The sequence below is a fragment of the Sycon ciliatum genome, chromosome 1 (assembly GCF_964019385.1).
Source record: "Sycon ciliatum chromosome 1, ocSycCili1.1, whole genome shotgun sequence".
Lineage (NCBI taxonomy): Eukaryota > Metazoa > Porifera > Calcarea > Leucosolenida > Sycettidae > Sycon > Sycon ciliatum.
This window is the reverse complement of record NC_088643.1, coordinates 5,472,871-5,495,629: the sequence shown is the minus strand read 5'-3', so window position 1 is coordinate 5,495,629 and position 22,759 is coordinate 5,472,871. Positions and strand designations below refer to the sequence as shown.

The following is a 22,759-nucleotide window of genomic DNA, read 5'->3' as shown; positions in this document are numbered from 1 at the left end:
CTAGCTAGACTAGAGCTAGCTACAGTAGAGCGGCATCGAAAAAGTTGGCGATCGATTCGCGATCGTCAAGATTTTTGCGACGGACAGATTTCGTGTTCTTCTTCGAAAGTTTCTGCGCTGCATACAGTCTGCATGCATGCGTATGCAGCAAAAGCTAGCAAGCAAGCAAACTTTTTTCGCACAGAACGAAGAGACTTCAGTTTTCAAACTAACTTCAGTGTTCATGTTTTTTTGTAAGGCGTTGTCCATCTTCCTCTAACTGGATCCATTGTTGCAGTCTTGGTGAGCCTTCTGCGGGAGACCGCTGCCCCGTGTTTCCAGCATGGCTGTAACGTCCCGCGAAGGTAGGTTCTCAGCTTGTGCTTGATTATAATTTTCCAATTATTTTTTCACCAAATTTTCCAATTATTTTCTTCTCCTACTTTGTTGCCCTTCAGCTCTGGACCAGCAGTACCAGGAATTGCTGGCTAAACACAATGCTCCATCCGGTGGTACTTCTAAAGATGGCGTAAGTGTCCTGCACCTGCCGTGTGAAACCCGTTTGAAATAGTTCGGGAATGCAGAATCAGTAGAATTGGAGCACAAACCTTGATCTCTTTGATGATCACAGCTAGCCATACTTCAGATGAGCCATGTAGCTATTGACAAAATCAGGTTACGTTCGTTTGGTAGTCTCGCATGACAGCTGACCACACTCACTGTGAGCTGTGAGAATGGTGGTTTCGTGTGCAACAAGCCCCTGAACATTCTTGGCCACCCAGTTGCTATATGTGGCCAGCAGCAGATAAAATTAATAGTATATGGCTGTACTCCCAGTATGTGTAACCCGAAGAGTATGCAACTCTGCATATCGGATCTGGTGTGGCGCGCTGCCTGCATTACGTAGCCACGAACTGGGCGATTGCGTCATTATTGATCTGGTACGGTTTCCTGCTTCCAAATCCGCTTTCCTCGGGGACTTCGGATGGTGTTGTACCTGATGCGTCACGCACAGGCATTGCCATTGAATTGACAGTATTGCACGTTAAATCGTTGAGGCTAAGCCATAGGAAACCTCAAATCCATGCAGCTGGATCGTCATTGCACTACGTAATGCAGGCAGCGCGCTGGGGGGGGGGGGGGGGGGGGCACAGCATCCATAGCTCGGAGATCAGGAGTTGCACACTCTTGGGGTTCTGTACTCTTGGTAACGCTCATCACTTGGTACTGTCGTCGAGGTAGGGGTGTAGACAATAGCAGGAAAAGAACGCGCGGCTTCAATCAGCGTTGCTTGGATTCGAAACAGGCACGAGTCAATTATTTTTCCTCTGCAGTATTGTCATCGGTTCTGTAGGACAGGAATCACCACCAGGTGCAAGACGCTTTCGTCACAGCATGCCTGTTGTCACCAACATCACATCGAGTGGACTTAAAGCCAAGTTCACATTCGACGCAACGCCGACGGTGCGGGACGTAAGGGCTTGTCGGGAGGGCTGGGGTGAGCTGTAAAAATCCTATAATCCTGTACGATTCGTACGACACGACATGCAGCAGTCGTTGCGACGTTCAACGTCGAACGGCGCGAGTCATAAGGCACGGTCCGTGACGGAGTGACTTTCGGACCTAATTTCTCGTTTTTCGGGACTTCTTTTCAATTATTTCTCCTTGAAAGAAGCGGAAGCAAGTTCACAATACCAATGAAGACCAAAAAATTAGCCCTGAAAGTTGTGGCATTCAAATAATAGCCCCAGGAAATGATAGAATAGTTCGTCTGTCACGCTTCTGAACTATCCCTAAATACAATAAGTGACATGAGATCTTATGTTGCTAAAATTCAACTCAAGTCGTGCTAGCCATTCTGTGAGTTATCATGGGAAGCGCAGTGTTCGAAATGCTAAAAATTTCCAAGTACGAATCGGGAGTAGTCGGCGCACGACGCCGTCTCCTGTTCACACTCGAATTGCAGCCGTTTTGTACGCTTGCGTCCCCGTCTACGCCCGTCTACGGTATGAAAAGTTGGATCGATCCAACTCTTCCCGTCGCTTCCCGATCTGTACGGTAGTACGGTTGCGTTCCCGTTCCCGGTGTTCACATTGGACGCCGTCAGACCGTCCCGTCGCTTCCCGTCGATCCTTACGTCGCGTCCCGTCGCGCCCCGTCGAATGTGAACTAGGCTTAAACTCATGGTGATGAGGGGAGATAAAAGTGTTAATTTTTCCTGTGTGACATCCATTAGCATACAGAGTTTGTGTGTGAGGCAAGTATATGTTAATCGCCATTTTGGCAAGCATCAGCTCCTTGCCTATATTAAAGCGAACGTGAGACTGAGCTGCACAGTGGTGGAAGGTTGTGCTCGAAGTGAAGCTAAACCTTCACCTGTGTTCCCTGTGTTTTGGTGTGCAGGTTGCCTTCGGAGCTACAGGAGGTTACGATGGAGACGTCTACTCCGCTGCGGACAAGTTTGCAGGCTACGACAAGTCGATTGTGGCAGATGATGAGGTTCGTTTTCTGCCACCCTGCTGCTCCAGTGTGTTGCTGTGTGTGTGCGTGCGTGTGTGTGTATGTGTGTGCGTGTGTGCGTGCGTATGTGTGGTGTGTTTGTGTGTGTGTGTGTGTGTGTGCGCGCGCGTGTGTGCGTGTGTGTGGTGTGCGTGTGCGTGTGCGTGTGTGTGTGTGTGTGTGTGTGTGTGTGTGTGTGTGTGTGTGAGCACACAAGTGTCTCCATGCTGACTCTCGCTTTGGTAGAGCTTGAAAACTTCGTCTTACTAAGACGTTCATGGTCGTCATCAAAACTCATCATTATGTTGTTTTACGAAATTATCATGAGGACAGTTCATCCTTCAGCTTGGGCCAGTGCAATAAGTACTTGTCTTACTATTCGTGTCTTATACAGGGTGAAGAAGAAGACACTGGTGCTAGTATGGGATCGTCCCAGTTTTCTCGTGGAGCAGAAGCACCCCACATGGCGGCTATCCGAGGACTGGAGAAAGAAGGAGAGGTATGGATGGCTTGTTTGATGGGAGGCTTTCTGCTGTTTGCTGCAACCGTTTGTGCTGCTGCTGCTGCTGCAGTTGTTGTTGTTGTTGTTGTTGTTGTTGTTGACGATGTTTTCAACGTGCCAAAACAGGCTGGTGGCTCGATGGCCTTGCTGCTGTTCTTCTTTTGGCCAAGCAATTGGATCTCTTGTGCTTGTATTTGAAGCAGTTCCTTGCTTTATACTGCCCCCCCCCTTTTTTTCTTTTTTTAACTGCAGTACTTTATGTGTATGTCTTAGACTGTATGTAGTGGTGCTACCACCACAGTGCATGTAGGTTAGTTGTCATCTTTTATCAGCAATCAATGCTTTATTCGTGCTGGTATTCCTGCGTATGTCCTAATCTGGCTTCCACAATAACGTACCTTTCACGGCTTTGCTGATACTATTTTTTGTGTGCGGCTGCTTCACTTGTTTGCTGTGTTCTCGCAGCAACTTGACCCAATGGACACTCGAGACCGTCGCATTACTGCTCGCCAGAACGAATATCAAAATCGCCGACTAGCGGGAATCATTTCTCCAGCACGTGTGGATCCGTTCGGTACGTTCTTTCACCACTGTCCAATGTGCAGTTTTTTGTGAATATTGATTTGATGTGCTCTCCAAGTACAATTGATCGATCATGCAGCTATTTTGCTGTGGTTGACAGTTGTGGCTGGAAGCTACATCACTATGGTGATTCTGTATCGCTCTGTTCTCTTCTTTGTTTGTATTCGCCGCCATTGCCAGATCAGATGCTGTGGGGTACGTTGGATATAGCCTTATCAAAACGGAGCCGGTCTTGCTATTGAGCTACGGTGACCCTAAGCAAGCTTTGGAATAGTTTGTGGCCGTGTCCTCGCTCTTCCCAGCATCTGATCGTGGCTTGTGGTGTGTTCAGTTACAGTAAAAGGAAGAAAAACGAATTTGTGATTCATGAACTAACACTGTTTGCTCTCGCCCTCTCTGTTGCACCGTCGCCATCTCTCCACGCCAATAACGCACCGGTGGTGGGTGAGTATTGGGAAAGCCAACATCGCCTGCAGATGCCACGTCGTCCATTCAACCAGCTGAAGGATAAACATCTAACATATTTCCCGTTGATCCGTGGGCCTTTCTTTGCGTAAATTCCCTAAATTGCTGTCGTCCCTGGTGTCTTTCTCCTGGCTCTATTCATTTTGAAATCACATCGTACAAACAGCAGTCTACATTTTAGAGTTCTGGCTTGATGAACTTGTTGAGATGATGTCTCCTTTGTGGTATGGTAACATTGTGGGTTATATCTCGGTGCCCCCTCCCCTCTCCAAAGGCACTGTCCCACCGTCGTTGTGGGGCAGTGCCGCTATCCGTCGATTTCAGCTGTTTTCGCGTTGTATGTTTTATCTTCACAGATGCGATGACCGTATGCTGATGCAAGGCCTCTGAGTGCCATGTGTGAATGAATTTCATAGGCATGTTGACGTTTTTTTAACTTGTTTGCAAGTAACCACATTGTCCGTCGTGTTGTAAGAACGTAGAGATGTCTGACCTACTGCCTCGTGCTCAACACGATCCTCACCTATTGTGTGCGATCATGTTGACGCTCACGTGATGCCGTGTGTGTACTGTGCCAATGCGATCATTCAAGCACACAGTTTTGTAATGATGCCGTACGCGTCTGTGTGCTTATTAAAGTGCTGTGTGCGTGTGCGACTTGCTGTATGACTTAGTGGTTCGTTCTGTTTCTCTTGCGTGCGTGCGGGTGTATGTGCATGTGTGTGTTTCTGTGTTTGTGTGTGGGTGCTTGCATGTGTGCGAATGTGTGTCTCTTTTATGCTGTGCAGCTGAGCAGACACCTGTGCGTGGCTACAAGGACGTACTGGCCGACGAGCGTCTCAAGCAACAAGAGGTACCACATTAGTAGCCATATATCTCTCTCTCTCTCTCTCTCTCTCTCTCTCTCTCTCTCTCTCTCTCTCTCTCTCTCTCTCTCTCTCTCTCTCTCTCTCTCTTTTCTAGAGTCCTTTTTTTGGTCCTTTTTTCTTTTCTATAAATTAATCCTTGGCTCTCCAGCCGAGTCCATTCTCTCTTTTCTCTTCTTCTTTTGTCATCATCTGGATGTAGGCCTCTTTCACCGGCAAATAAACACGACCGTACGAAACTGGCGAAAAATCCAGAAATAAGATATGCTTGTACACGTATAGGTTGTCAAATGCAGACCTATAAAGGTTCACACCGAACACAACTCTCTTTCTTCCATTTCTTGTACAAGTTCACTGCACGCATGCTGGCACAAGCTGTGCATGATATTTGCAGTCGTTCTTCACTCTCCCTTGACCTCTACCTGCGTTGACTACTTCGAAGTAAGACATTTTGCGTGTTGTGTACGGCGATGACGGATCTGGTTGTTGCTTACGCTGAATTTGCTACTGCAATTTCATTGTATCCTTTCATCACAGCCAAGTCTATTCTTCTGTGCTTCTTTATCTTGTCTTTAGGCACAAGTACGCCAGGACATCCAGCGCAAGAAGGAAGAGTTAGCCAAGCAAGGGAAAACGCTGCAACCAGAGCCTGTGAAACGTAAGCACCATAACTATACCGTTACCAACGCGATCTGTGTCTGGTGCTCTCCAGTCTTCACTCTCCATGGGGGAGAGCGCTTTGTCTGTTGTGCTTCTTTTGGCCCTTGCACGGATGAGTGGAGCAAAGGTGCTCTGATGGTTTCCCGGAGTCAACAACAGTGGTGTTCTTCCCTACAGGCATGCTCACGGCGCATAGACTTACTGAGATTGCACCCCCCCCCCCCCCCCTTGGGTCGTGTCTACAAGTCCACTGCTGCACCTGTGTTATTTTGTGCCGGTGTAGCCTATAGTCTTTAGGAGCTGCATCTGCGCCTTGATCCTTGGGGTTGGTGGCGTTCCTACAGATGCGGAAAACTCGGCCTCTGGCCGAGTCTGACGCGAACTGTGAATTTGTTTTTAAGTGACCATAGTGGTTGTGCACTGCTTATAGTTGTTGTTTCTTGTGTGAATTCAATTGTTTGCTCTATAGGCCGAAGATGGGATCAGCCATCAGAGGATCCAGCTGCGAAGAAGTCCTCCTGGGATCAGGTGGACACCGCCCGCAGCTCAGCGCAGGCAACGCCAACACATCTCAGTGAGTTGGTTGGTTTTCACGTGTGGAAGTCTGCCATTCTGCCTGTACAATCATGTACTCTCCTGTGTTTGCCCATGCATTGTGACTAACATGCGTCCACTTACCTGTAGTAGCTGTCCCAGTCTGTATCGCTAGTCTCTTGTATGATGTGGGCAGCAGCTTCGTGAGTGGGTACTCTAGTTCTGTATAGACTGTAGCACTGGTGCACCATGTGCAGTAGAACTCCCTAAATCCGCAGTCCCCAGATTGGGCACTCCAATCTACCTGGCACCTTTCTGACCCCTGTAGACTCACAAAAATGGGGTCTTCAACCAAAACAACCCCAAAACGATGTATTGGCTTCATAGAAAGTGTTTGCTTGCATGCAATACGTATGTATGTTCTGTGTTACGGGCAGTGCCCGGTCCCGACCTGCCCGGATAAGGGGAGTTCTACTGTAGCTGCCAATGCATGACTGGTGTTCCTATTCAGCTGTTCTCCATGCATGACTGGTGTTCCTATTCAGCTGTTCTCCCTGATCCTAGTGTTTTTATCATGGCGTACACAGTGCAGAACTGTGTTTGGTTGTCTCACAGACATTAATGTAATCTTGTTATGTATAATGAGAATGGCGTAACTCCACTGTAGCCAACTACTCCCAACACACACACAACCACACTAAAACCTTGGCTACACAAACAAATAATAACTGTCCAAATCTTTCCAAATCTGTTTTGCGTATACTCGCTGATACTGTGATCACAGGTGGAACTCCCGGTGCTGCCAACTGGGCTGAGACACCCCGCTCTGCACAGACCCCGGCCCGTACTCCTGCTGTGGGTGGCTGGGCAGAGACACCTAAAGCTGACCGTACTCCCGCAGGGCCTGGTCCCGGCAGTGCTCGCGCTGGCAGGTGGGATCAGACTCCGTCCACTGAACGCGGAGGTGAGTTGGCGGAGGGTGCTTCTACGTTCCTCTCTTTTCATGTATCTTGTGCGTGCGTGCGTGTATGTGGTGTGTGCTTGTGTGTGTCTCTCAATTTTGGGAGTTTGGGATTTCAGGAGGTGTCGGCCGTTGGGCAGTTCAATGACCAGTTGAGTCTTCTTTCCAAGATTCGTGTAGAATCTCTCTCCCCTCTCCCTGGGGAGACCCACGTGACCAGTGACCAGTATCTCAATACTGTCCTCTTTAGTTCATCTGCTTGCAAATTGTTTATTCTGGTGGTTTGTAAATTGTAATCCGTGAAACGGTGCCTCACTCGTAGTGTCTGTGTGATTTTCATGTTCACTGTGCTGTTATGTGTCTCTTGCTGTGGTGGTGTAGGAGAGACTCCTGGCGCAGGTGGTTGGGCCGAGACCCCGCGTGCAGATCGTACACCTAGTGCTGGTGGCGGCGGTGGTGGCGGTGGTCGCAAGGGCCGCTGGGATCAAACACCTTCCACGGAGCGAGGTGGTGGTAAGTGTAAATGATCGTGTAATACTTGTGCTCTGGTTCTGAGATCGGTTTCACCATGTGCTGACTGGTTGGCGTGCGGGACTGTGTGGTCTCTTGTCCTGTCTTAGAATTACTGCTAGGGTGTAGTAGATTGCACTGGAACGTGCTGCAATCTATATCATGTTGAGTGGTGCTGGTGCTGATGGTGCTGGTGGTGCGGGTGCTGGTGCTGATGGTGTCACTGTTGCCATTGTTGTTGTCATTGCTGCCATTGTTGTCACTGTGCATGGCCTGATTTTTCCCCTTTCTGTGACACGTGCGTTGATGTGTGTGTGTGTGTGTTGCGGTGCAGGCGAGACGCCAGGCAGTACCTGGTCAGCCACGCCTCGTGCCGATCGTACACCAGCCGCTGGCGGTTCAGAGCGTATGGCAGACACGCCGGGCAACAAACGCTCATCACGCTGGGACGAGACACCCGGCGCAAGCCAGCGTGGCTCGGCCACGCCCTTAACGCCAGGCACTCCCAGCGATGCCGCGATGCGGATGACCCCAGGAAAGACTCCGTCCGGAGCGGCTGCCATGAATATAGCAACACCGTCGCCTGGTCAACTCGGCAGCATGACGCCTGAACAGCTGCAGGCTATGCGCTGGGAGCAGGAAATCGACCAGCGTAATCGCCCACTCCTGGATGAAGAGCTGGATGCCATGCTGCCCAAGGAGGGTTACAAGGTATGCATACTGCTTGGCACAAATTCCCTTGACGGTACTCTGCGAATGAGATTGTTCAATCTTTGGCCACTTCGGTGGGCCTGCTTTACCTACCTTCCACCGCATAGTAGCTGCATCTGACATTTGACCCATAGGCTGGCGGCTCGCCTGAAGATGCTGAGAAATCGGACTGACTGACTGAAATATATCAATTGTTTTTTTCTTCATGTGGTCTAAATTCTGTTGCATGACTCCATTATTGCATCGCACTGAAGCAGAACAGTCATGTGCACAGTCACTGGTTTGGTGCACTCTGAATTCACACCAGTTTACGCTCTTTCTCTCTCTTGCTGCTTAGGTGCTCGACCCGCCAGCGAACTACCAGCCCATCAGAACGCCGGCACGTAAGCTGTCCGCCACGCCGACTCCAATGGGAATGAGTGGCTTCCGCATTCAGATGGAAGACCGCAGTGTCAAGCTGCTGGACGAGCAGCCCACTGGCAACATGCCGTTCATGAAGCCTGAGGACATGCAGTACTTTGACAAGCTCCTTGTAAGTGCATGCAGTACTTTGACAAGCTCCTTGTGAGTGCTGGGGTTTGTGTACCATGTCAGGCTGTGTGTTGCAAATGCTGGTGATTCATGGATGGTTGTGTGTGGCAAGTTGGCATCGTATCCAAAATTAGTGATCGCATGATCATATACGTGATGCCGTATTTCCCTGAATATGAGTCGCACCTTTTGCAACAAATCCCAGAGTAGTGCGACTTACAATCAAGTGTGACTTATTACTGAAGTGAACATACTGAAACCACATGACGAAGACCTCAAATGGGGGGGGGGGGGGGGTGCGACTTACAATCGGGGAAATGCGGTAAGTGGAAGGAGTGATGCACTGACGATGATCTGCTATAGCTTAGCTTTGGGTCGCGTGATTCTGATCTCCTGTGAACTGGCGTAGAGTAGGCGTATTGTCCACGTTTGTCACTTACTGTTTTATCCATGTTGTGTGAGATGCAGGTGGAAGTGGATGAGGACACTCTCAGTGCTGAGGAGCAAAAAGAGCGACGCATCATGAAGCTGTTGTTAAAGATCAAGAACGGCACGCCACCGATGAGAAAGGTAGAGTTTCTTTTCCTGTGTTTTGTTTGTGCTTCTTGTCTGAGAAATAACTGCAGGATTAGTTGCAGTAAAAATGCCACTCTTCAGGATTTCTGTCTCCGGCTGATTCTCTGGGTGTCTTCTCTTTGCCCAATGTGTATGTTTGCCTGTAACGATTGTGTTTGGTGTGTTGTTTTGTTTCTTTATCTACAGTCTGCTCTTCGCCATATCACAGACAAGGCTCGTGAGCTTGGCGCTGGCCCTCTGTTCAATCAGATCCTACCGCTTCTTATGTCGCCTACACTCGAAGATCAGGTGAGTTTGTTATCTCTACGTGTAACCGTAATGGAACCCGACTGGAGTTGTGGCACAGAAGCAGTTCTGGAAGTAGTGAAGACATATTCGACCTCTCTTCACTATTCCTGTGTGTGTGACCCAGATTGTTTGTGGAATTCAGTTCCTCATCCTTGTGATATAACCCCCTATTGTGTGTGTGTGGTCATTTGTATGTGTTTCGTTGCAGGAGAGACATTTGCTCGTCAAGGTCATTGACCGAATTCTGTACAAACTTGATGAACTTGTGCGGCCCTACGTCCATAAGGTGAGTAGGTGATCATCTTTGCGATGTCCCGTTTTGCTTGCTGGTCGGTGTGTGATGCATCACTGTGCATTTGGACCCGTTGTGGCAAAGATGGAACCGAGAATATGGGTGATATCTGTTTGGATTTCGTCCCGAATTTGAGTGTAACGTAGGCGCTGATCTTTTCCTGCATCTTTGTCGGTATCCATCTTCAATTGGGTATGATGCTCTGCGCTATAGCACTATAATTATATTGATGCAGCACATGCATTTGTATGCTGACGTGTGCGTGTGTTTTACGTGTTTGCTTTGCCCGTTGCTCATTGCCCATCCTCTGTTAGATTCTTGTTGTCATCGAGCCTCTGCTGATTGATGAAGACCATTACGCTCGTGTAGAGGGTCGTGAAATCATCTCCAACTTGGCAAAGGTGAGTGGCCTTGCCATGACTTCTGTATCACACTTGCGTAAGTGTGCATCAGGCTCAACTGTATTGTGTTGCAGCCAATTCATGGTCAGATAACTTCACACAATGGAGGAAGTTGTTCGCATTGGTGTTCTTGCCAGCATTTCCTAGCCTGCACCGTTGCATACTCTCTCTCTCTCTCTCTCTCTCTCTCTCTCTCTCTCTCTCTCTCTCTCTCTCTCTCTCTCTCTCTCTCTCTCTCTCTCTCTCTTTTGCTTGCTGTTCATGTTGTCATTTGTACGTTATCTAACAAGCCATGTTCCCTTGTGATGGTGTGCCCTAGGCTGCTGGTCTTGCTACTATGATCTCAACCATGAGACCCGATATCGACAACATTGACGAATACGTCCGTAACACGACAGCAAGGTATGTTGCTGGGCTATGAGCTGGATACGTTGTGTACCTCCGCTCTGCATGCACTGGTGTTCTTGAGCCATCTAGTGATGCAGGGTTCGGGTAGGTCTCCTGCACAGCTGTGGCTCGGTTGTACGCACTGCACCACCGCTCTCCGCCACTGACCTGCTTCAACTATGCTGTAATCCAGGAATTCTATCTTGAGAGATACCCATACGGAAGCTGCACAGTCTTGTTCTTATGGCCAACACCATGTGACCCATAGATGCAAGGGTTGAATGAGAGTTGGAACCAACATGGCTGACCCGCATGGTCATGTAATAGATGTCAAACCACTCTATGCACAGACCCTGTAGAAAACACTTCTCAAGAGCGTGTGCGTGCGATCTCACATGCTTTAGCTTGTGTTGTCTCCTGACCAAGTGTCCCGTTGTGCATTTCCGTCTTCCTGTAGAGCGTTTGCCGTGGTGGCATCTGCGTTGGGCATCCCCTCGCTGCTACCCTTCTTGAAGGCCGTGTGCCGCAGTAAGAAGTCCTGGCAGGCCCGCCATACCGGCATCAAGATCTGCCAGCAGATCGCCATCCTGATGGGCTGTGCCGTGCTGCCGCATCTCAAAAGCCTGGTGGAGATCATCGAGAATGGTGAGTTTACCACAGTGTGTATGTGTGTGTGCCTTGCTATGGGCAATGATGATTACAGTTGAACATCGATTATCCGACCACCTCTGGGCAGACAACTGTCAGGCGGTGTTCAGATAAGGCAAATGTTCCGGATAAGAAACATGTACGATTCATGCCTGCGATGCTGCACCGCTGCTTTGCATGTCATGATTGGAAGCTGTGGCCTTAGTAAAAAAAAAAAAAAAAAATGTACATGTACATGTACAGAATCACATGGACACTTTACTTTTCAAAATTTTCGTATTTTTTGAATGGCTCACTACATGCACAGTGCGTACTCTACGGCACGTGCGCCCAAAAAAACTGTTACGGATAATCGAATGGTCGGATAGTCGATGTGCGGATAATCGATGTTCAACTGTATTGACATCATTTTCAGTGGGACTTCTACTGGAGATTTTAGTGCAAAATTCAGCATTGTTTTGAACAAATTTATGGATTTCATGGATTAAAAAAACTGAAACATGGAGTAAAGGTGCTGCGCAATCTGCTGTACAGCCTTCACTCCTTTTGAACTACAAGAGTACACTGCTGAACCTTCCCATACTGGGCTTCTCTTTATGAAGATTGGCTCCAGCTGCCTGCCATGAAAAAATGCTTGTTTGAAGTTGTTTCGTGGAGGAGGAGGAATGCTGTTCCAAGAGTTATGTTTGCAGGCATCGTGAGCACGGGGCCCTTGCTTGCGAGTTGTTTACTATACTGGGCAGCCTAGTAAGCATGCTCTCTCTCTCTCTCTCTCTCTCTCTCTCTCTCTCTCTCTCTCTCTCTCTCTCTCTCCAGGCTTGGTCGACGAGCAACAGAAGGTACGAACTATTACCGCTCTGGCCATCGCAGCTCTGGCTGAAGCCGCCACCCCGTACGGTATTGAGTCGTTTGACAGTGTACTCAAACCCCTCTGGAAGGGTATCCGCACCCATCGTGGAAAGGTAAACGAAAACGTGCCAATTCCTTGTGTGTGTGTGTGTGTGTGTGTGTGTGTGTGTGTGTGTGTGTGTGTGTGTGTGTGTGTGTGTCTTTGCAGTTGAGCAGGTGCTTGTTCGTCTTGACCAATGCGCGCCCCATGGATATGTTCACATTCCGTGTATCAATGGCAATTATGAGCAGACTATTACTCGTCGCTTATAGTGGTAGCTATGGGTTCTTGTTGCATGTGCCGGTATCATGCCACTACTATAAAACCGGAAAGTTTAACGTTTTTGTAATTTTGGCATGATAACATACAGAAAGTTTAACGAAGGCTACCTTTCCACCCATCTGTATGGGCATCATTACACAGACATCTCAAACCGGGTAATAACGGAAAAAATGACCGTTAAAACGTTTTGTGACTCGTTGGAGTTTCCGGTTGTACAGTATTGAAAGCATGTCCGGTTTCGAATATGTAGTCCGTTTGATCATCGCTCATGTGCCTGTGTGTGATTGTTGGCTGTGTGCAGGGTTTGGCGGCTTTCCTCAAAGCCATTGGCTACTTGATTCCATTGATGGATGCTGAGTTTGCCAACTACTATACTCGTGAAGTCGTCCTGATTCTGATCAGAGAGTTCCAGTCGCCCGATGAGGAAATGAAGAAGATTGTGTTGAAGGTAAGTAAGCTGTACGGACACGGCACTGTGTGTTTGGACTCACTGGCTTGATGGTGTCTTCACCATGCGCCTTCGTTTGCCAGTAGTTACATGTCCAATTTCGCAACCAAGTTCTTTTCCGCCGTTGCTCAGAGTTCCGTGTGAGACACTCATCAGACAGCACTGGCTCTGTCCACTGGACATAGAGCAGTATACGCAGCCTGAGGACCTTAGACAACTGGCTACTGACTTGGTACATAATATATGGCCTGCCTTTGCCAGGTCAGTTGTCCCATGCATGTTCTTGGTGCGATAGCGCTTCAAGAAGACAGACAGACAGACAGATTGCCTTGGGGTAAATGTACACGCGAGCTCACTGTCATCCAGTATGGAACTGTAGTGAGACATGAGGGTATCTGTGTGTGTTTGCGACTTACCTTTGATGTGTAGGTGGTCAAGCAATGCTGCTCCACTGATGGTGTGGAGCCTGGCTACATCCGCGAGGAGATTCTCCCTGACTTCTTCAAACACTTCTGGACACATCGTATGGCCCTGGATCGCAGGAACTATCGACAAGTAAGCAACAACTCGTGGACGTAATATGACTGGGGTTTGCGGCGGAGGATGTGTTTGGGGGGGGGGGGGGGGGCAAGCACATGCGCTGCATGAAGTTTGAGAGACCCATCTACTAGTACCCAATGGCCCACACCATGGGCTCTCAATTGACTGTGGGCCATGCGCAAGGTTAAGAAACAAGATTACGTTTCCTTTTTGCTTTCAGCCCTGAATGACGCTTGATCCACCTGCTTCTCAGCCATGGTTACGACGTGTGTCCAGTGCACATGCCACCGCATGACCGCAGAGCACCACCACCCTCTTTCGTTCTTAGCTGTTATTCTGAGTCGAGCTGGAATCAAATTGTGCTGCAGGGAAAACAACACTGCCTTGTTCCATTCAATATTGCGTCCATTGATTGGCTGATGGGTTTATGCTTTGTTGTTGCTGTCGCTGGTGTTTGTAGCTGGTAGACACAACCGTGGAGCTTGCCAACAAGGTCGGTGCTGCCGACATCATCAACCGCGTGGTGGATGACCTGAAGGATGAGAACGAGCAGTATCGTAAAATGGTCATGGAAACTATCGAGAAGGTATGTTGTGTGTCAAGTCCTGTACACCGCTTTGTGTTGATGTCCTTACTCTTCATGATACACGGCTGGAGTTACTGAAGAAGCACATGCAGACGTGTTCTTTTAGGGTCAATGAATTCGATTCCAGATGTGCGGTATGTCATTTTCACTCCATTCCGTTGACATCTAGCTGTCTGTCTGTGCGTTGTGTTTGCTATGCTATGCAGATCATGAACAACCTGGGTGCGGCTGAGATTGACTCTCGCCTGGAAGAGCAGCTCATTGACGGTATCTTGTACGCTTTCCAGGAACAGACACAGGAGGTGAGCATGAACTCTAGCACTGGCTACATCTTTCCATGCATTATTTTCTTGTTTGTATTTCACTGTGTCTGAATCTCATTGTGCACATACTATGGACGTGACTAAGCGAAGATCTGACCTACTTTTAGTGCACGTATCATCCTTGCTCAACCTTGTGATCTCTGTTTGACCTTTTCTCTGGCTGCTAACCCGAAATAGCCGTAAGCATTTGATTTACCCGTTGCTCATGCTGTGTGTATATTCAGGACATTGTCATGTTGAACGGCTTTGGAGTGGTGGTGAACGCCCTGGGCAGCCGCGTCAAGGCCTACTTGCCGCAGATCTGCGGTACCATCCTCTGGCGTCTCAACAACAAGTCGGCCAAGGTCCGACAGCAGGCCGCCGACCTGATCTCTCGCATTGCCAGCGTCATGATGACGTGCAAGGAAGAGAAGCTGCTGGCTCACTTGGGTCTTGTGCTCTACGAATACCTCGGAGAAGAATACCCTGAAGTACTGGGCAGCATCCTGGGAGCATTGAAGGTGAGACTGTCGTCCGACTCTGTCTGTGACTGTCCCTGGGTACTAGTACAGTAGAACTACCTTATCCGGGCAGTTCGGAACCGGGTACTGCCTGTAGCTCAGAAGATACATACTTATTGCATACAAGCAAACGCTTTTCTTATGCCATCAATAGTTTTGAAAAAGCCGCCGATTTTGTGACTCTTGATTGGAGGGGTCAGAAAGGTGCCATGTAGACGGGAGTGCCCAGATGATGGGAGTCTAGATTCCGGGACTTTTACTGTATTGTTCACTTACAATGATACTGCTGTTTCCCTATGTCTTGCCATGCCATATGCTGTGCTCCGACTCGACTGAACTTTTCCGTTTCTCCTGCCTCCCGTGTCTGTTCGGTACAGTCTGTCGTAAACGTGATTGGAATGCAGAAGATGACGCCTCCCATCAAGGATCTGTTGCCGCGTCTGACCCCCGTGCTCAAGAACAGGTGTGTGGGTGTGCCGTACAATCACTTTGCTTTGTATGCATGTGCAGCTGTGTGATGGACTTCCCGGTTTTGTAGTTTATTTTTACAATGTTCTCGTCGTCTTAGAAAACGTTGTTTGAGTTGATTTCTGGACCCACTGTCAGTGCATTGTGTGGTATTCACAGCTTTTCAGCACTAATTGGTTCCGTATTTGTGTGGTTTCTCCTTTCATTATGTAGACATGAGAAAGTGCAGGAGAACTGCATCGATCTTGTCGGCCGTATCGCTGATCGTGGTGCCGAGTATGTAAGCGCTCGTGAGTGGATGCGTATCTGCTTTGAGCTGCTCGAGCTACTGAAGGCACACAAGAAGGCTATCCGTCGTGCCACCGTCAATACATTTGGTTACATTGCCAAGGCTATTGGGTAAGCATACACTTGCAAATGAATGCACAAAATCAAGAAGGGATGCCTACAGACAAAGTACAGCCGTGGCCAAAGAAATCCGACCCGCAGCGCCGGGTTTCCATTTTTCCAATACATCGTGCACGGTTCAAACCCCCTCCGGGGGCCGCATCCTCCTTGGCGCTGCTTTCGGCCAGCTGGTTGGATTTCTTTGGCCACGACTGTAGTTTTGCTGCTGCTTCGCACAATTAGACATTTCGAGGGGCAAACCGTCACTTGCATAGGGTTTCTCCGTTCCGCAGTCTATTCAATTCTTGTGGGTTGTACACGCTGTCCACCCTGGTCCACTAGTGTATCTCTGTATTGTTGACAAACACCTTTCACAATGCTGGAACAGGCTTTGGTTGCTGGAGGCAGTCCTTATGCCTGCACCGCAGAATAACAACGGGTAGTGATGCCGATTTTGTCAGGATGATGGGTACTTTTGTTTACCACTCTTATTAATGGAGGTAGCCAATTTTTTGGTTTGTGGTATTGTTGTTGCACAGCCCGCAAGATGTCCTCGCTACTCTGCTGAATAACCTGAAGGTACAGGAACGTCAGAACCGTGTGTGTACGACGGTGGCCATCGCTATTGTCGCCGAGACCTGCTCGCCGTACACTGTACTGCCAGCCCTGATGAACGAATACCGCGTTCCGGAGCTGAACGTGCAGAACGGTGTGCTCAAGTCGCTTAGTTTTATGTTTGAATATATTGGTGAGCTGGGAAAGGATTACATCTACGCCGTCACTCCGCTGCTGGAGGATGCCCTGATGGACAGGTAACGGCTCTCTGCCTCTTCCGTGTCTAGTGTATTCCCCTGTGTGTGTGTGTGTGTGTGTGTGTGTGTGTGTGTGTGTGTGTGTGTGTGTGTGTGTGTGTGTGTGTGTGTGTGTGTGTGTGCGCGCGTGTGCGCGTGTGTGTATTGCGCATGGGTGGTGGAGGTGTTTCTTTCTTTGAGATGTAGCATTTTAAAGGGAGTGCATGCTCGTCTCTACAGGGGAGGGACAAAGCCTGTGGCTGTAAAGTAGTCACTGGTTTTGGAATCTTCGCTGTGTACTAAAAATACCTTTTCGTTTTGATCATGGTGGATTTGCGTTGTCGTTGAATATCTTTTGTGCGCTGAATATTATCTGGTCTACAGAGATCTGGTCCATCGGCAAACTGCGACAGCTGCAGTAAAACACATGTCACTGGGTGTGTTTGGATTTGGCTGCGAAGACGCGCTAAACCATCTGCTGAACTACGTCTGGCCTAACATCTTTGAGGTAAGCACACAGAGACCGCTGTAACGAGATTACGTCAGTCACTCTCACTCGGGTCACTGGGGGGTACTGTTTCCGGTGATCTGGATCACGCAGCCTTCTATGTTTATCTTGCTGGACTCCATCTGTGTATCTAGCTGACTACATTGTTTGATAGGTTGCTTGTGAAAGCTATGAGTCGTTGGGGTCTGCACACTCTGGCTGTCGGTCCCGAGTGTGTTGAATGGTTGCTCTTGTCAGAAATGCTGCTCTGGTGTGCAAGTCCAGTGTAACACATATTCTTTGCAGATCTGTGTCAATAGCATCACCCAACACCAACCACCACTGTAGGAGTGGTTTCACATCTATCACATGACCATACAGAGCAGCTGCTATGTTGGCTCCAACTCCACTCAACCCCTGCATGACTATGGGTCACATGATGTTGGCTCCACTGTCCACATGCCATGATCACTTTCTGCACACATTTAGTCCCATGATCACAATATGAAACCACTAAAATATGCACTGTGCCGTGTGTCCTTGTGTACAGGTGTCTCCACATCTTATACAGAACGTCCTGGACTGCGTGGAGGGCATGCGCATGGCCATAGGACCATCGCGCGTCATCCAGTACGCGCTGGCTGGCCTGTTTCACCCGGCACGGCGCGTTCGAATGGTCTACTGGAAAGTTTACAACAGTCTCTATATTGGATCACAGGTAAATACAAACACCGAGGGACATAAAAAAAAGAGAAGAAAACACATGAGAACGAGTTATGCAGCAACTATCCACGACTGTAACAAGATAATAAACAGTCAGAAAGTGCGATAATAGGGCATAAAACTGACACGTTCTCATGTGTTTTCTTCTCTTTTTTACATTTATTAGGCCATCATTTTTTATAGCTATGTTTCGCGTCGTCCGCACGCATACGTTTTGATTTTTTTTGGAAAAAAATAAAAATGAACATGCACAGTGAATGTACGATCGTGCGAGTCATAAGTGTGGACTGGTTGCATACGGCGAAGCTGGGATTCAGAAATGGCCTCTAGGCCAGCATTGGTAAATTCGTTTGTTCGGCATGTGCAATATTCTATGAGCTTACACCAGACCGCATTGATCGCCTCAAGCTGAGAGGATGCGTCGTTCCGGAGCTTGCACCGCTGCTGAAGTCTGAGTACAATAATCCAGCGAAGCATAGGCACCAACGGTTGCCTCCTCCGTCCAAAGTGAATATTTTACTCATGCTGATAACCCAGATGTTGTGCTTCGATGTACGATTTTTCTTTCAAATGTACACCATGCACGAGCTTTTGTGCCCAGTGCATACACCTCTGATGAGCCTTTTTTTATTATTTTGCAACTTTTTATTTTTTTTCCACCTCTCGCATATGATTCTGGAAGTTGACCTGACGCGAAACATAGATATAAAAAATGATGGCCTTGCTGGCTCAGTATCCGAGTTAAAAACCATGGGATATCCCTTTTCAAAGTATCAGTCGGGGATTGAATTTGAAGTTCTTCCAATCCTTTCAAAAGGTATCCCTTTTGTTCAGACTTACCAGCACCAGTACTGTATCGGGTACCATTTCTGACTGCTGTCTACAGAGCACCGGACATGTTGAGACATGTGTCCGTTCTCAATCACAGCACGGTATGCTATTTGGTTATATTTGCTAGTACATGTACAATACATGTAGGTGGTTCATGAACTCAGCACAGCAGTTGGGTTATCCTGCCTGTGAATGACCTCATGCTGTCAGGTTATTCCGTGCCCAGGCGCTGTGCTGGCCAGCTTTCTGAACATCTACTCTCAGACGTCTCTTATCCGGACGCCTCAGATACGGGCATGTCTCTCTACCGGGTACCTTCAGCTTGAGTTCCTATGGCAAAAATGCTTCGAATTTGAGGGGTTTGAAGTTTTTCGTATGCACGAGTGCTTACCGTATGTCCGCACCTTTAATGAAGCCATGGCGGTATATTCGATTATAAAGCCAGTCTCAGTTATAAAGCCATGGGCTTCATAAAATGAATGAAATGACATTTGAAGTGTGTTTTGCAAAATGAAGGAATAAGTACTATGCTAACAAACTTACAGCCCAGCAGGAAGGGTGAACAAGTAGATTTAGAATGAAATTTCTGTGTGGACTTTGACTTTTATGGCATGGCGTATGGCGTAGTGGGTGAGTCATTTTGCATCTAAAATATCTAGGAAAGCAGCGGCGTTTCGAATATAAGGCCGGCCGTGGCTTTAAAGGCGCTGACATACGGTATTTGTCACTGCCAGCCTGTGTAATCCACCCATTTTTATTTTTTTCAATGGATTCTTTTCGTACCCTGAACATGTGCAATACATGTCAAATAAACTTCTTCAAAAAGGTATGCTACATTGTAGATGAGTTATCCTGAGATACGGGTAGTGCCCGGTCCCAAGGTGCCCGGATAAGAGACATCCGAGTGTATGTACTTTGTGATGGCGATTGCCTGGTAACGTTTCCCTGTGCTGTGCTGTACTGTATGTCTTGTGTTGTGCTGCAGGACGCGCTCGTGGCGTCTTACCCTCGCATCCCGAACGACGAGAAGAACCATTACATGCGCGATGAGCTTGACTATTTTGTATAGTGCCTGTCGTCACGGCCACCATAACATCCCTCAACCCTTTTTTTGTGCGCTTTCTGGCACGCTCTTTCTTCGCCCGGTCTGCGCTTCAGTATTTGTTTCGTTTCTGTGTGCGTCACTGCGCTATAAGCTAAGCTCTGCACGTTTTGCTCTGTGCCCGGCGCTTGCCTCCTCTGCTGTGTTATTGAGCGGCTTCTTTGGCAACATGCTGTGCTTTGCCGGTATGTCTGTTTGGATCCTCTGCACTGTCAGGTGTTTGTCGAAGTGCCAGTGACTACGTAAACCCGCACATTCATGATCCTGGGAGCTTACTTTTGCCTTTTGCAGATATTTAAAATCCCATGTTGTACTTTCATGCTAACACATTTTGAATATACCATCAGGGAAGCATCCAGGCAAAGTTATCATTGCCAAAGTTACACCATTTGAAAACTTGTTTCGTACACGGTGTGAAAACAGACCTCGCTCAGAGACTTATAACTTCTCTTTGAAAGATGCTAAGACGCTTAGGTCTTTTGCAAATGAATGGTGGGTCTTTCCAGCATCTTTTGAAACCAAAATGGTGCAGATTCGATCAAAACTAGTATTATACCATGGTACAGTACGGAGGGCCTGTTTTCAGCCAATCAGCGCTCGTCTAGCCATGATTATATTGGCCAGTATGAATCCCGCGCGGGATTTATATTGTATATAAATGTGCACGGTACGTACGCTAGGGCACTGCCACCGTACAAGTTCAGGCAGTGAACTTGTACGACGGCAGTACTCCAGCGCACGGACCATTCACCATGTTCACAGCAGACACAACATACACCACATGCACGTGTACACTCCACACAGAACGGCATTACTGACGAGGAACAGTACACAATGGAAAGGAAGAATGTCCTGGAATTCGTCTACGGAGTATTCTATTTAATATACTGAAACTGAGGATAAAGAACGTCAAATAACCACGAAGTATCCCGAATGGATCAGCAATGTACATCGTCTACGTGGAGATAATAATTTTAATATAGCTATGAATAGGATGAAGGCCGCAGACATCACGCAACTACGTTACTTGTTTGACATGTATTTACTGTGTATTTTATAACAAAAATATTATTGAAAACCCATAATCGATTTTCTTGTTCCTATCATCAGTGGGAAAAATACGGAACTAAGGATACAACCAAAGAAACTGAAGTTAAGTACTGTAAATGGACAGGTGTTAGAAATAACAACAAGATACAAGTGCAATAAAACCACTACTTTTTTTGTAGAGGAAACGCTAAAAGGTAACAAGATTACGTAACCAAAGGCGAGAAGGCGCTAAACGAAGTCACGGTCAACCTACGAATACAACTTCAGTGCAACACTCCTTCTGCTTACACAAAACAGGCTCAGTCTGAATACGTATACAAACTGCCTCAAGGACTTTCAACTGTTGGACATAACTCCTTGAGGCAGTTTATACGTATTCAGACTGAGCCTGTTTTGTGTAAGCAGAAGGAGCACGTTGTTGCACTGAAGTTGTATTCGTAGGTTGACCGTGACTTCGTTTAGCGCCTTCTCGCCTTTGGTTACGTAATCTTGTTACCTTTTAGCGTTTCCTCTAGTGGTTTTATTGCACTTGTATCTTGTTGTTATTTCTAACACCTTTCTATTTACAGTACTTAACTTCAGTTTCTTTGGTTGTATCCTTAGTTCCGTATTTTTCCCACTGATGATAGGAACAAGAAAATCGATTATGGGTTTTCAATAATATTTTTGTTATAAAATACACAGTAAATACATGTCAAACAAGTAACGTAGTTGCGTGATGTCTGCGGCCTTCATCCTATTCATAGCTATATTAAAATGTACATTGTACTTGGAATAGTTGAAGATCATCAACAGACTGTCTCCTTCGTAACTAAGTTTATGATACAGAGTGTACTAGTACTTCAAATCCACCTACACCGATTGGAATGCTAGAACGCTAGAATGGATTGAGATGTGATACAGTGATACAAAACAGTGTATGCAAATGCATCTACTTGCAAGTAAGCAAACCTGATTATAAGATGCCGCATGTGAAAATCAGTACTGTAACAGTAACTAGGGCTCAAACCGGGTTAGTCCGATTAACCGATTAACCGATTAACCGGTTGCAGACCGGTTACGAAGAATTAACGGTTAACCGATAAAGATAACGGTTACGCAGTAACTTTTCAGTCGATTTTTCAAGTATCCGGCCGTTGCAAAGTATGCACTTTCGCAAGCTGTCGCACGCGTATGCAATTTCTGGGCTGTCAACTGGGTCATATCCGGTCTCTTGGTGTGAGAGTATGTATGAATGAGCATGCAAGACAATGTACATGTGTGCGTTGTACTGAATAGGGTACATTTTTGAATGAGTATAGTCAAATGTACGGTTAAAAAAGAGTCCGCAGGATTGCCGTGGCTTATAGGTTATAACCGTTAAACCGACCGTTAGCTTAGCAGTTAACCGTTAGGGGTAAAACCGTGACCGTTTGAGCCCTAATAGTAACACTTACTCCCAAAGAGTCCAAACTGTACTGTAGTCTAACTAGTGACGGTAGTTTGATTCAACGACAACTCCAGCACCCCAGCAACTCAGTTGACTTCCGCATCGCTCACGAGACAATATGCTACAATATGCACTGAAACTGAAAGGAAATCTTATGCCAAACATCCACGGAGGAATCTCCTTCTGATCTTGCTCGACCATTCTTTCAATTGACAACTGATAACCATCAGAAGATGTTCGTGTACTGCATGATGTACGAGATCTCCAAATAGGTTCGTTGTTCTGGAAATGCGTAGGGGTACCTGGCATAAGTAGGATATGACCCTCGTAGTCGGGTTATACCGTACCCTCATATAAATCCCTCCTGCTATCGCAGTCGGGATTTATATTCAGCCGGTATAACCCTCTGACTCGGGTTATATCCTCTACATATAAGTGAGTTACAGCTTGTTCAAGTCATCGGCGGATAGTCGTCGATTTTTGACTGGCCGGTCGGATAAGGGTTAATTAACCCTTGTTAGCGCTCATCAC

General features: G+C 47.5%; 1 protein-coding gene across 2 annotated transcripts; it reads left to right on the top strand.

Moving 5' to 3' along the window:
- The first annotated feature begins 182 nt into the window (after positions 1-182).
- LOC135811184 (splicing factor 3B subunit 1-like) lies at positions 183-20,107 on the top strand. 2 transcript variants are annotated; one of them, XM_065324386.1, is made up of 30 exons: positions 183-344; positions 438-508; positions 2,383-2,478; positions 2,873-2,977; positions 3,446-3,554; positions 4,816-4,880; positions 5,470-5,551; positions 6,023-6,127; positions 6,872-7,051; positions 7,430-7,561; positions 7,893-8,269; positions 8,607-8,801; positions 9,269-9,370; positions 9,563-9,664; positions 9,873-9,950; positions 10,271-10,357; positions 10,677-10,759; positions 11,202-11,389; positions 12,209-12,354; positions 12,865-13,011; positions 13,441-13,566; positions 14,012-14,137; positions 14,344-14,439; positions 14,685-14,960; positions 15,338-15,423; positions 15,642-15,827; positions 16,355-16,627; positions 16,991-17,114; positions 17,644-17,811; positions 19,633-20,107. In XM_065324386.1, the coding sequence occupies exons 1-30, from the start codon at positions 323-325 to the stop codon at positions 19,714-19,716; spliced, it is 4,017 nt and encodes a 1,338-aa protein (XP_065180458.1). In that variant the 5' UTR covers positions 183-322; the 3' UTR covers positions 19,717-20,107. The 2 variants fall into 2 exon arrangements, with proteins under 2 accessions (XP_065180458.1, XP_065180462.1); XM_065324390.1 differs by lacking the exons at positions 183-344; positions 438-508; positions 2,383-2,478; positions 2,873-2,977; positions 3,446-3,554 and adding an exon at positions 3,805-4,443.
- Positions 20,108-22,759: the final 2,652 nt, after the last annotated feature.

What these genes read in the sequence shown, in the direction of transcription:
- LOC135811184 (XM_065324386.1), top strand. Translation starts at nt 323, where the DNA reads ATGGCTGTAACGTCCCGCGAAG. An exon ending in TGAAGAAGATTGTGTTGAAG is followed by an intron (nt 13,012 to 13,440) that starts GTAAGTAAGCTG and finishes TTTGATGTGTAG; the next exon opens with GTGGTCAAGCAATGCTGCTC. An exon ending in GCATCCTGGGAGCATTGAAG is followed by an intron (nt 14,961 to 15,337) that starts GTGAGACTGTCG and finishes TGTTCGGTACAG; the next exon opens with TCTGTCGTAAACGTGATTGG.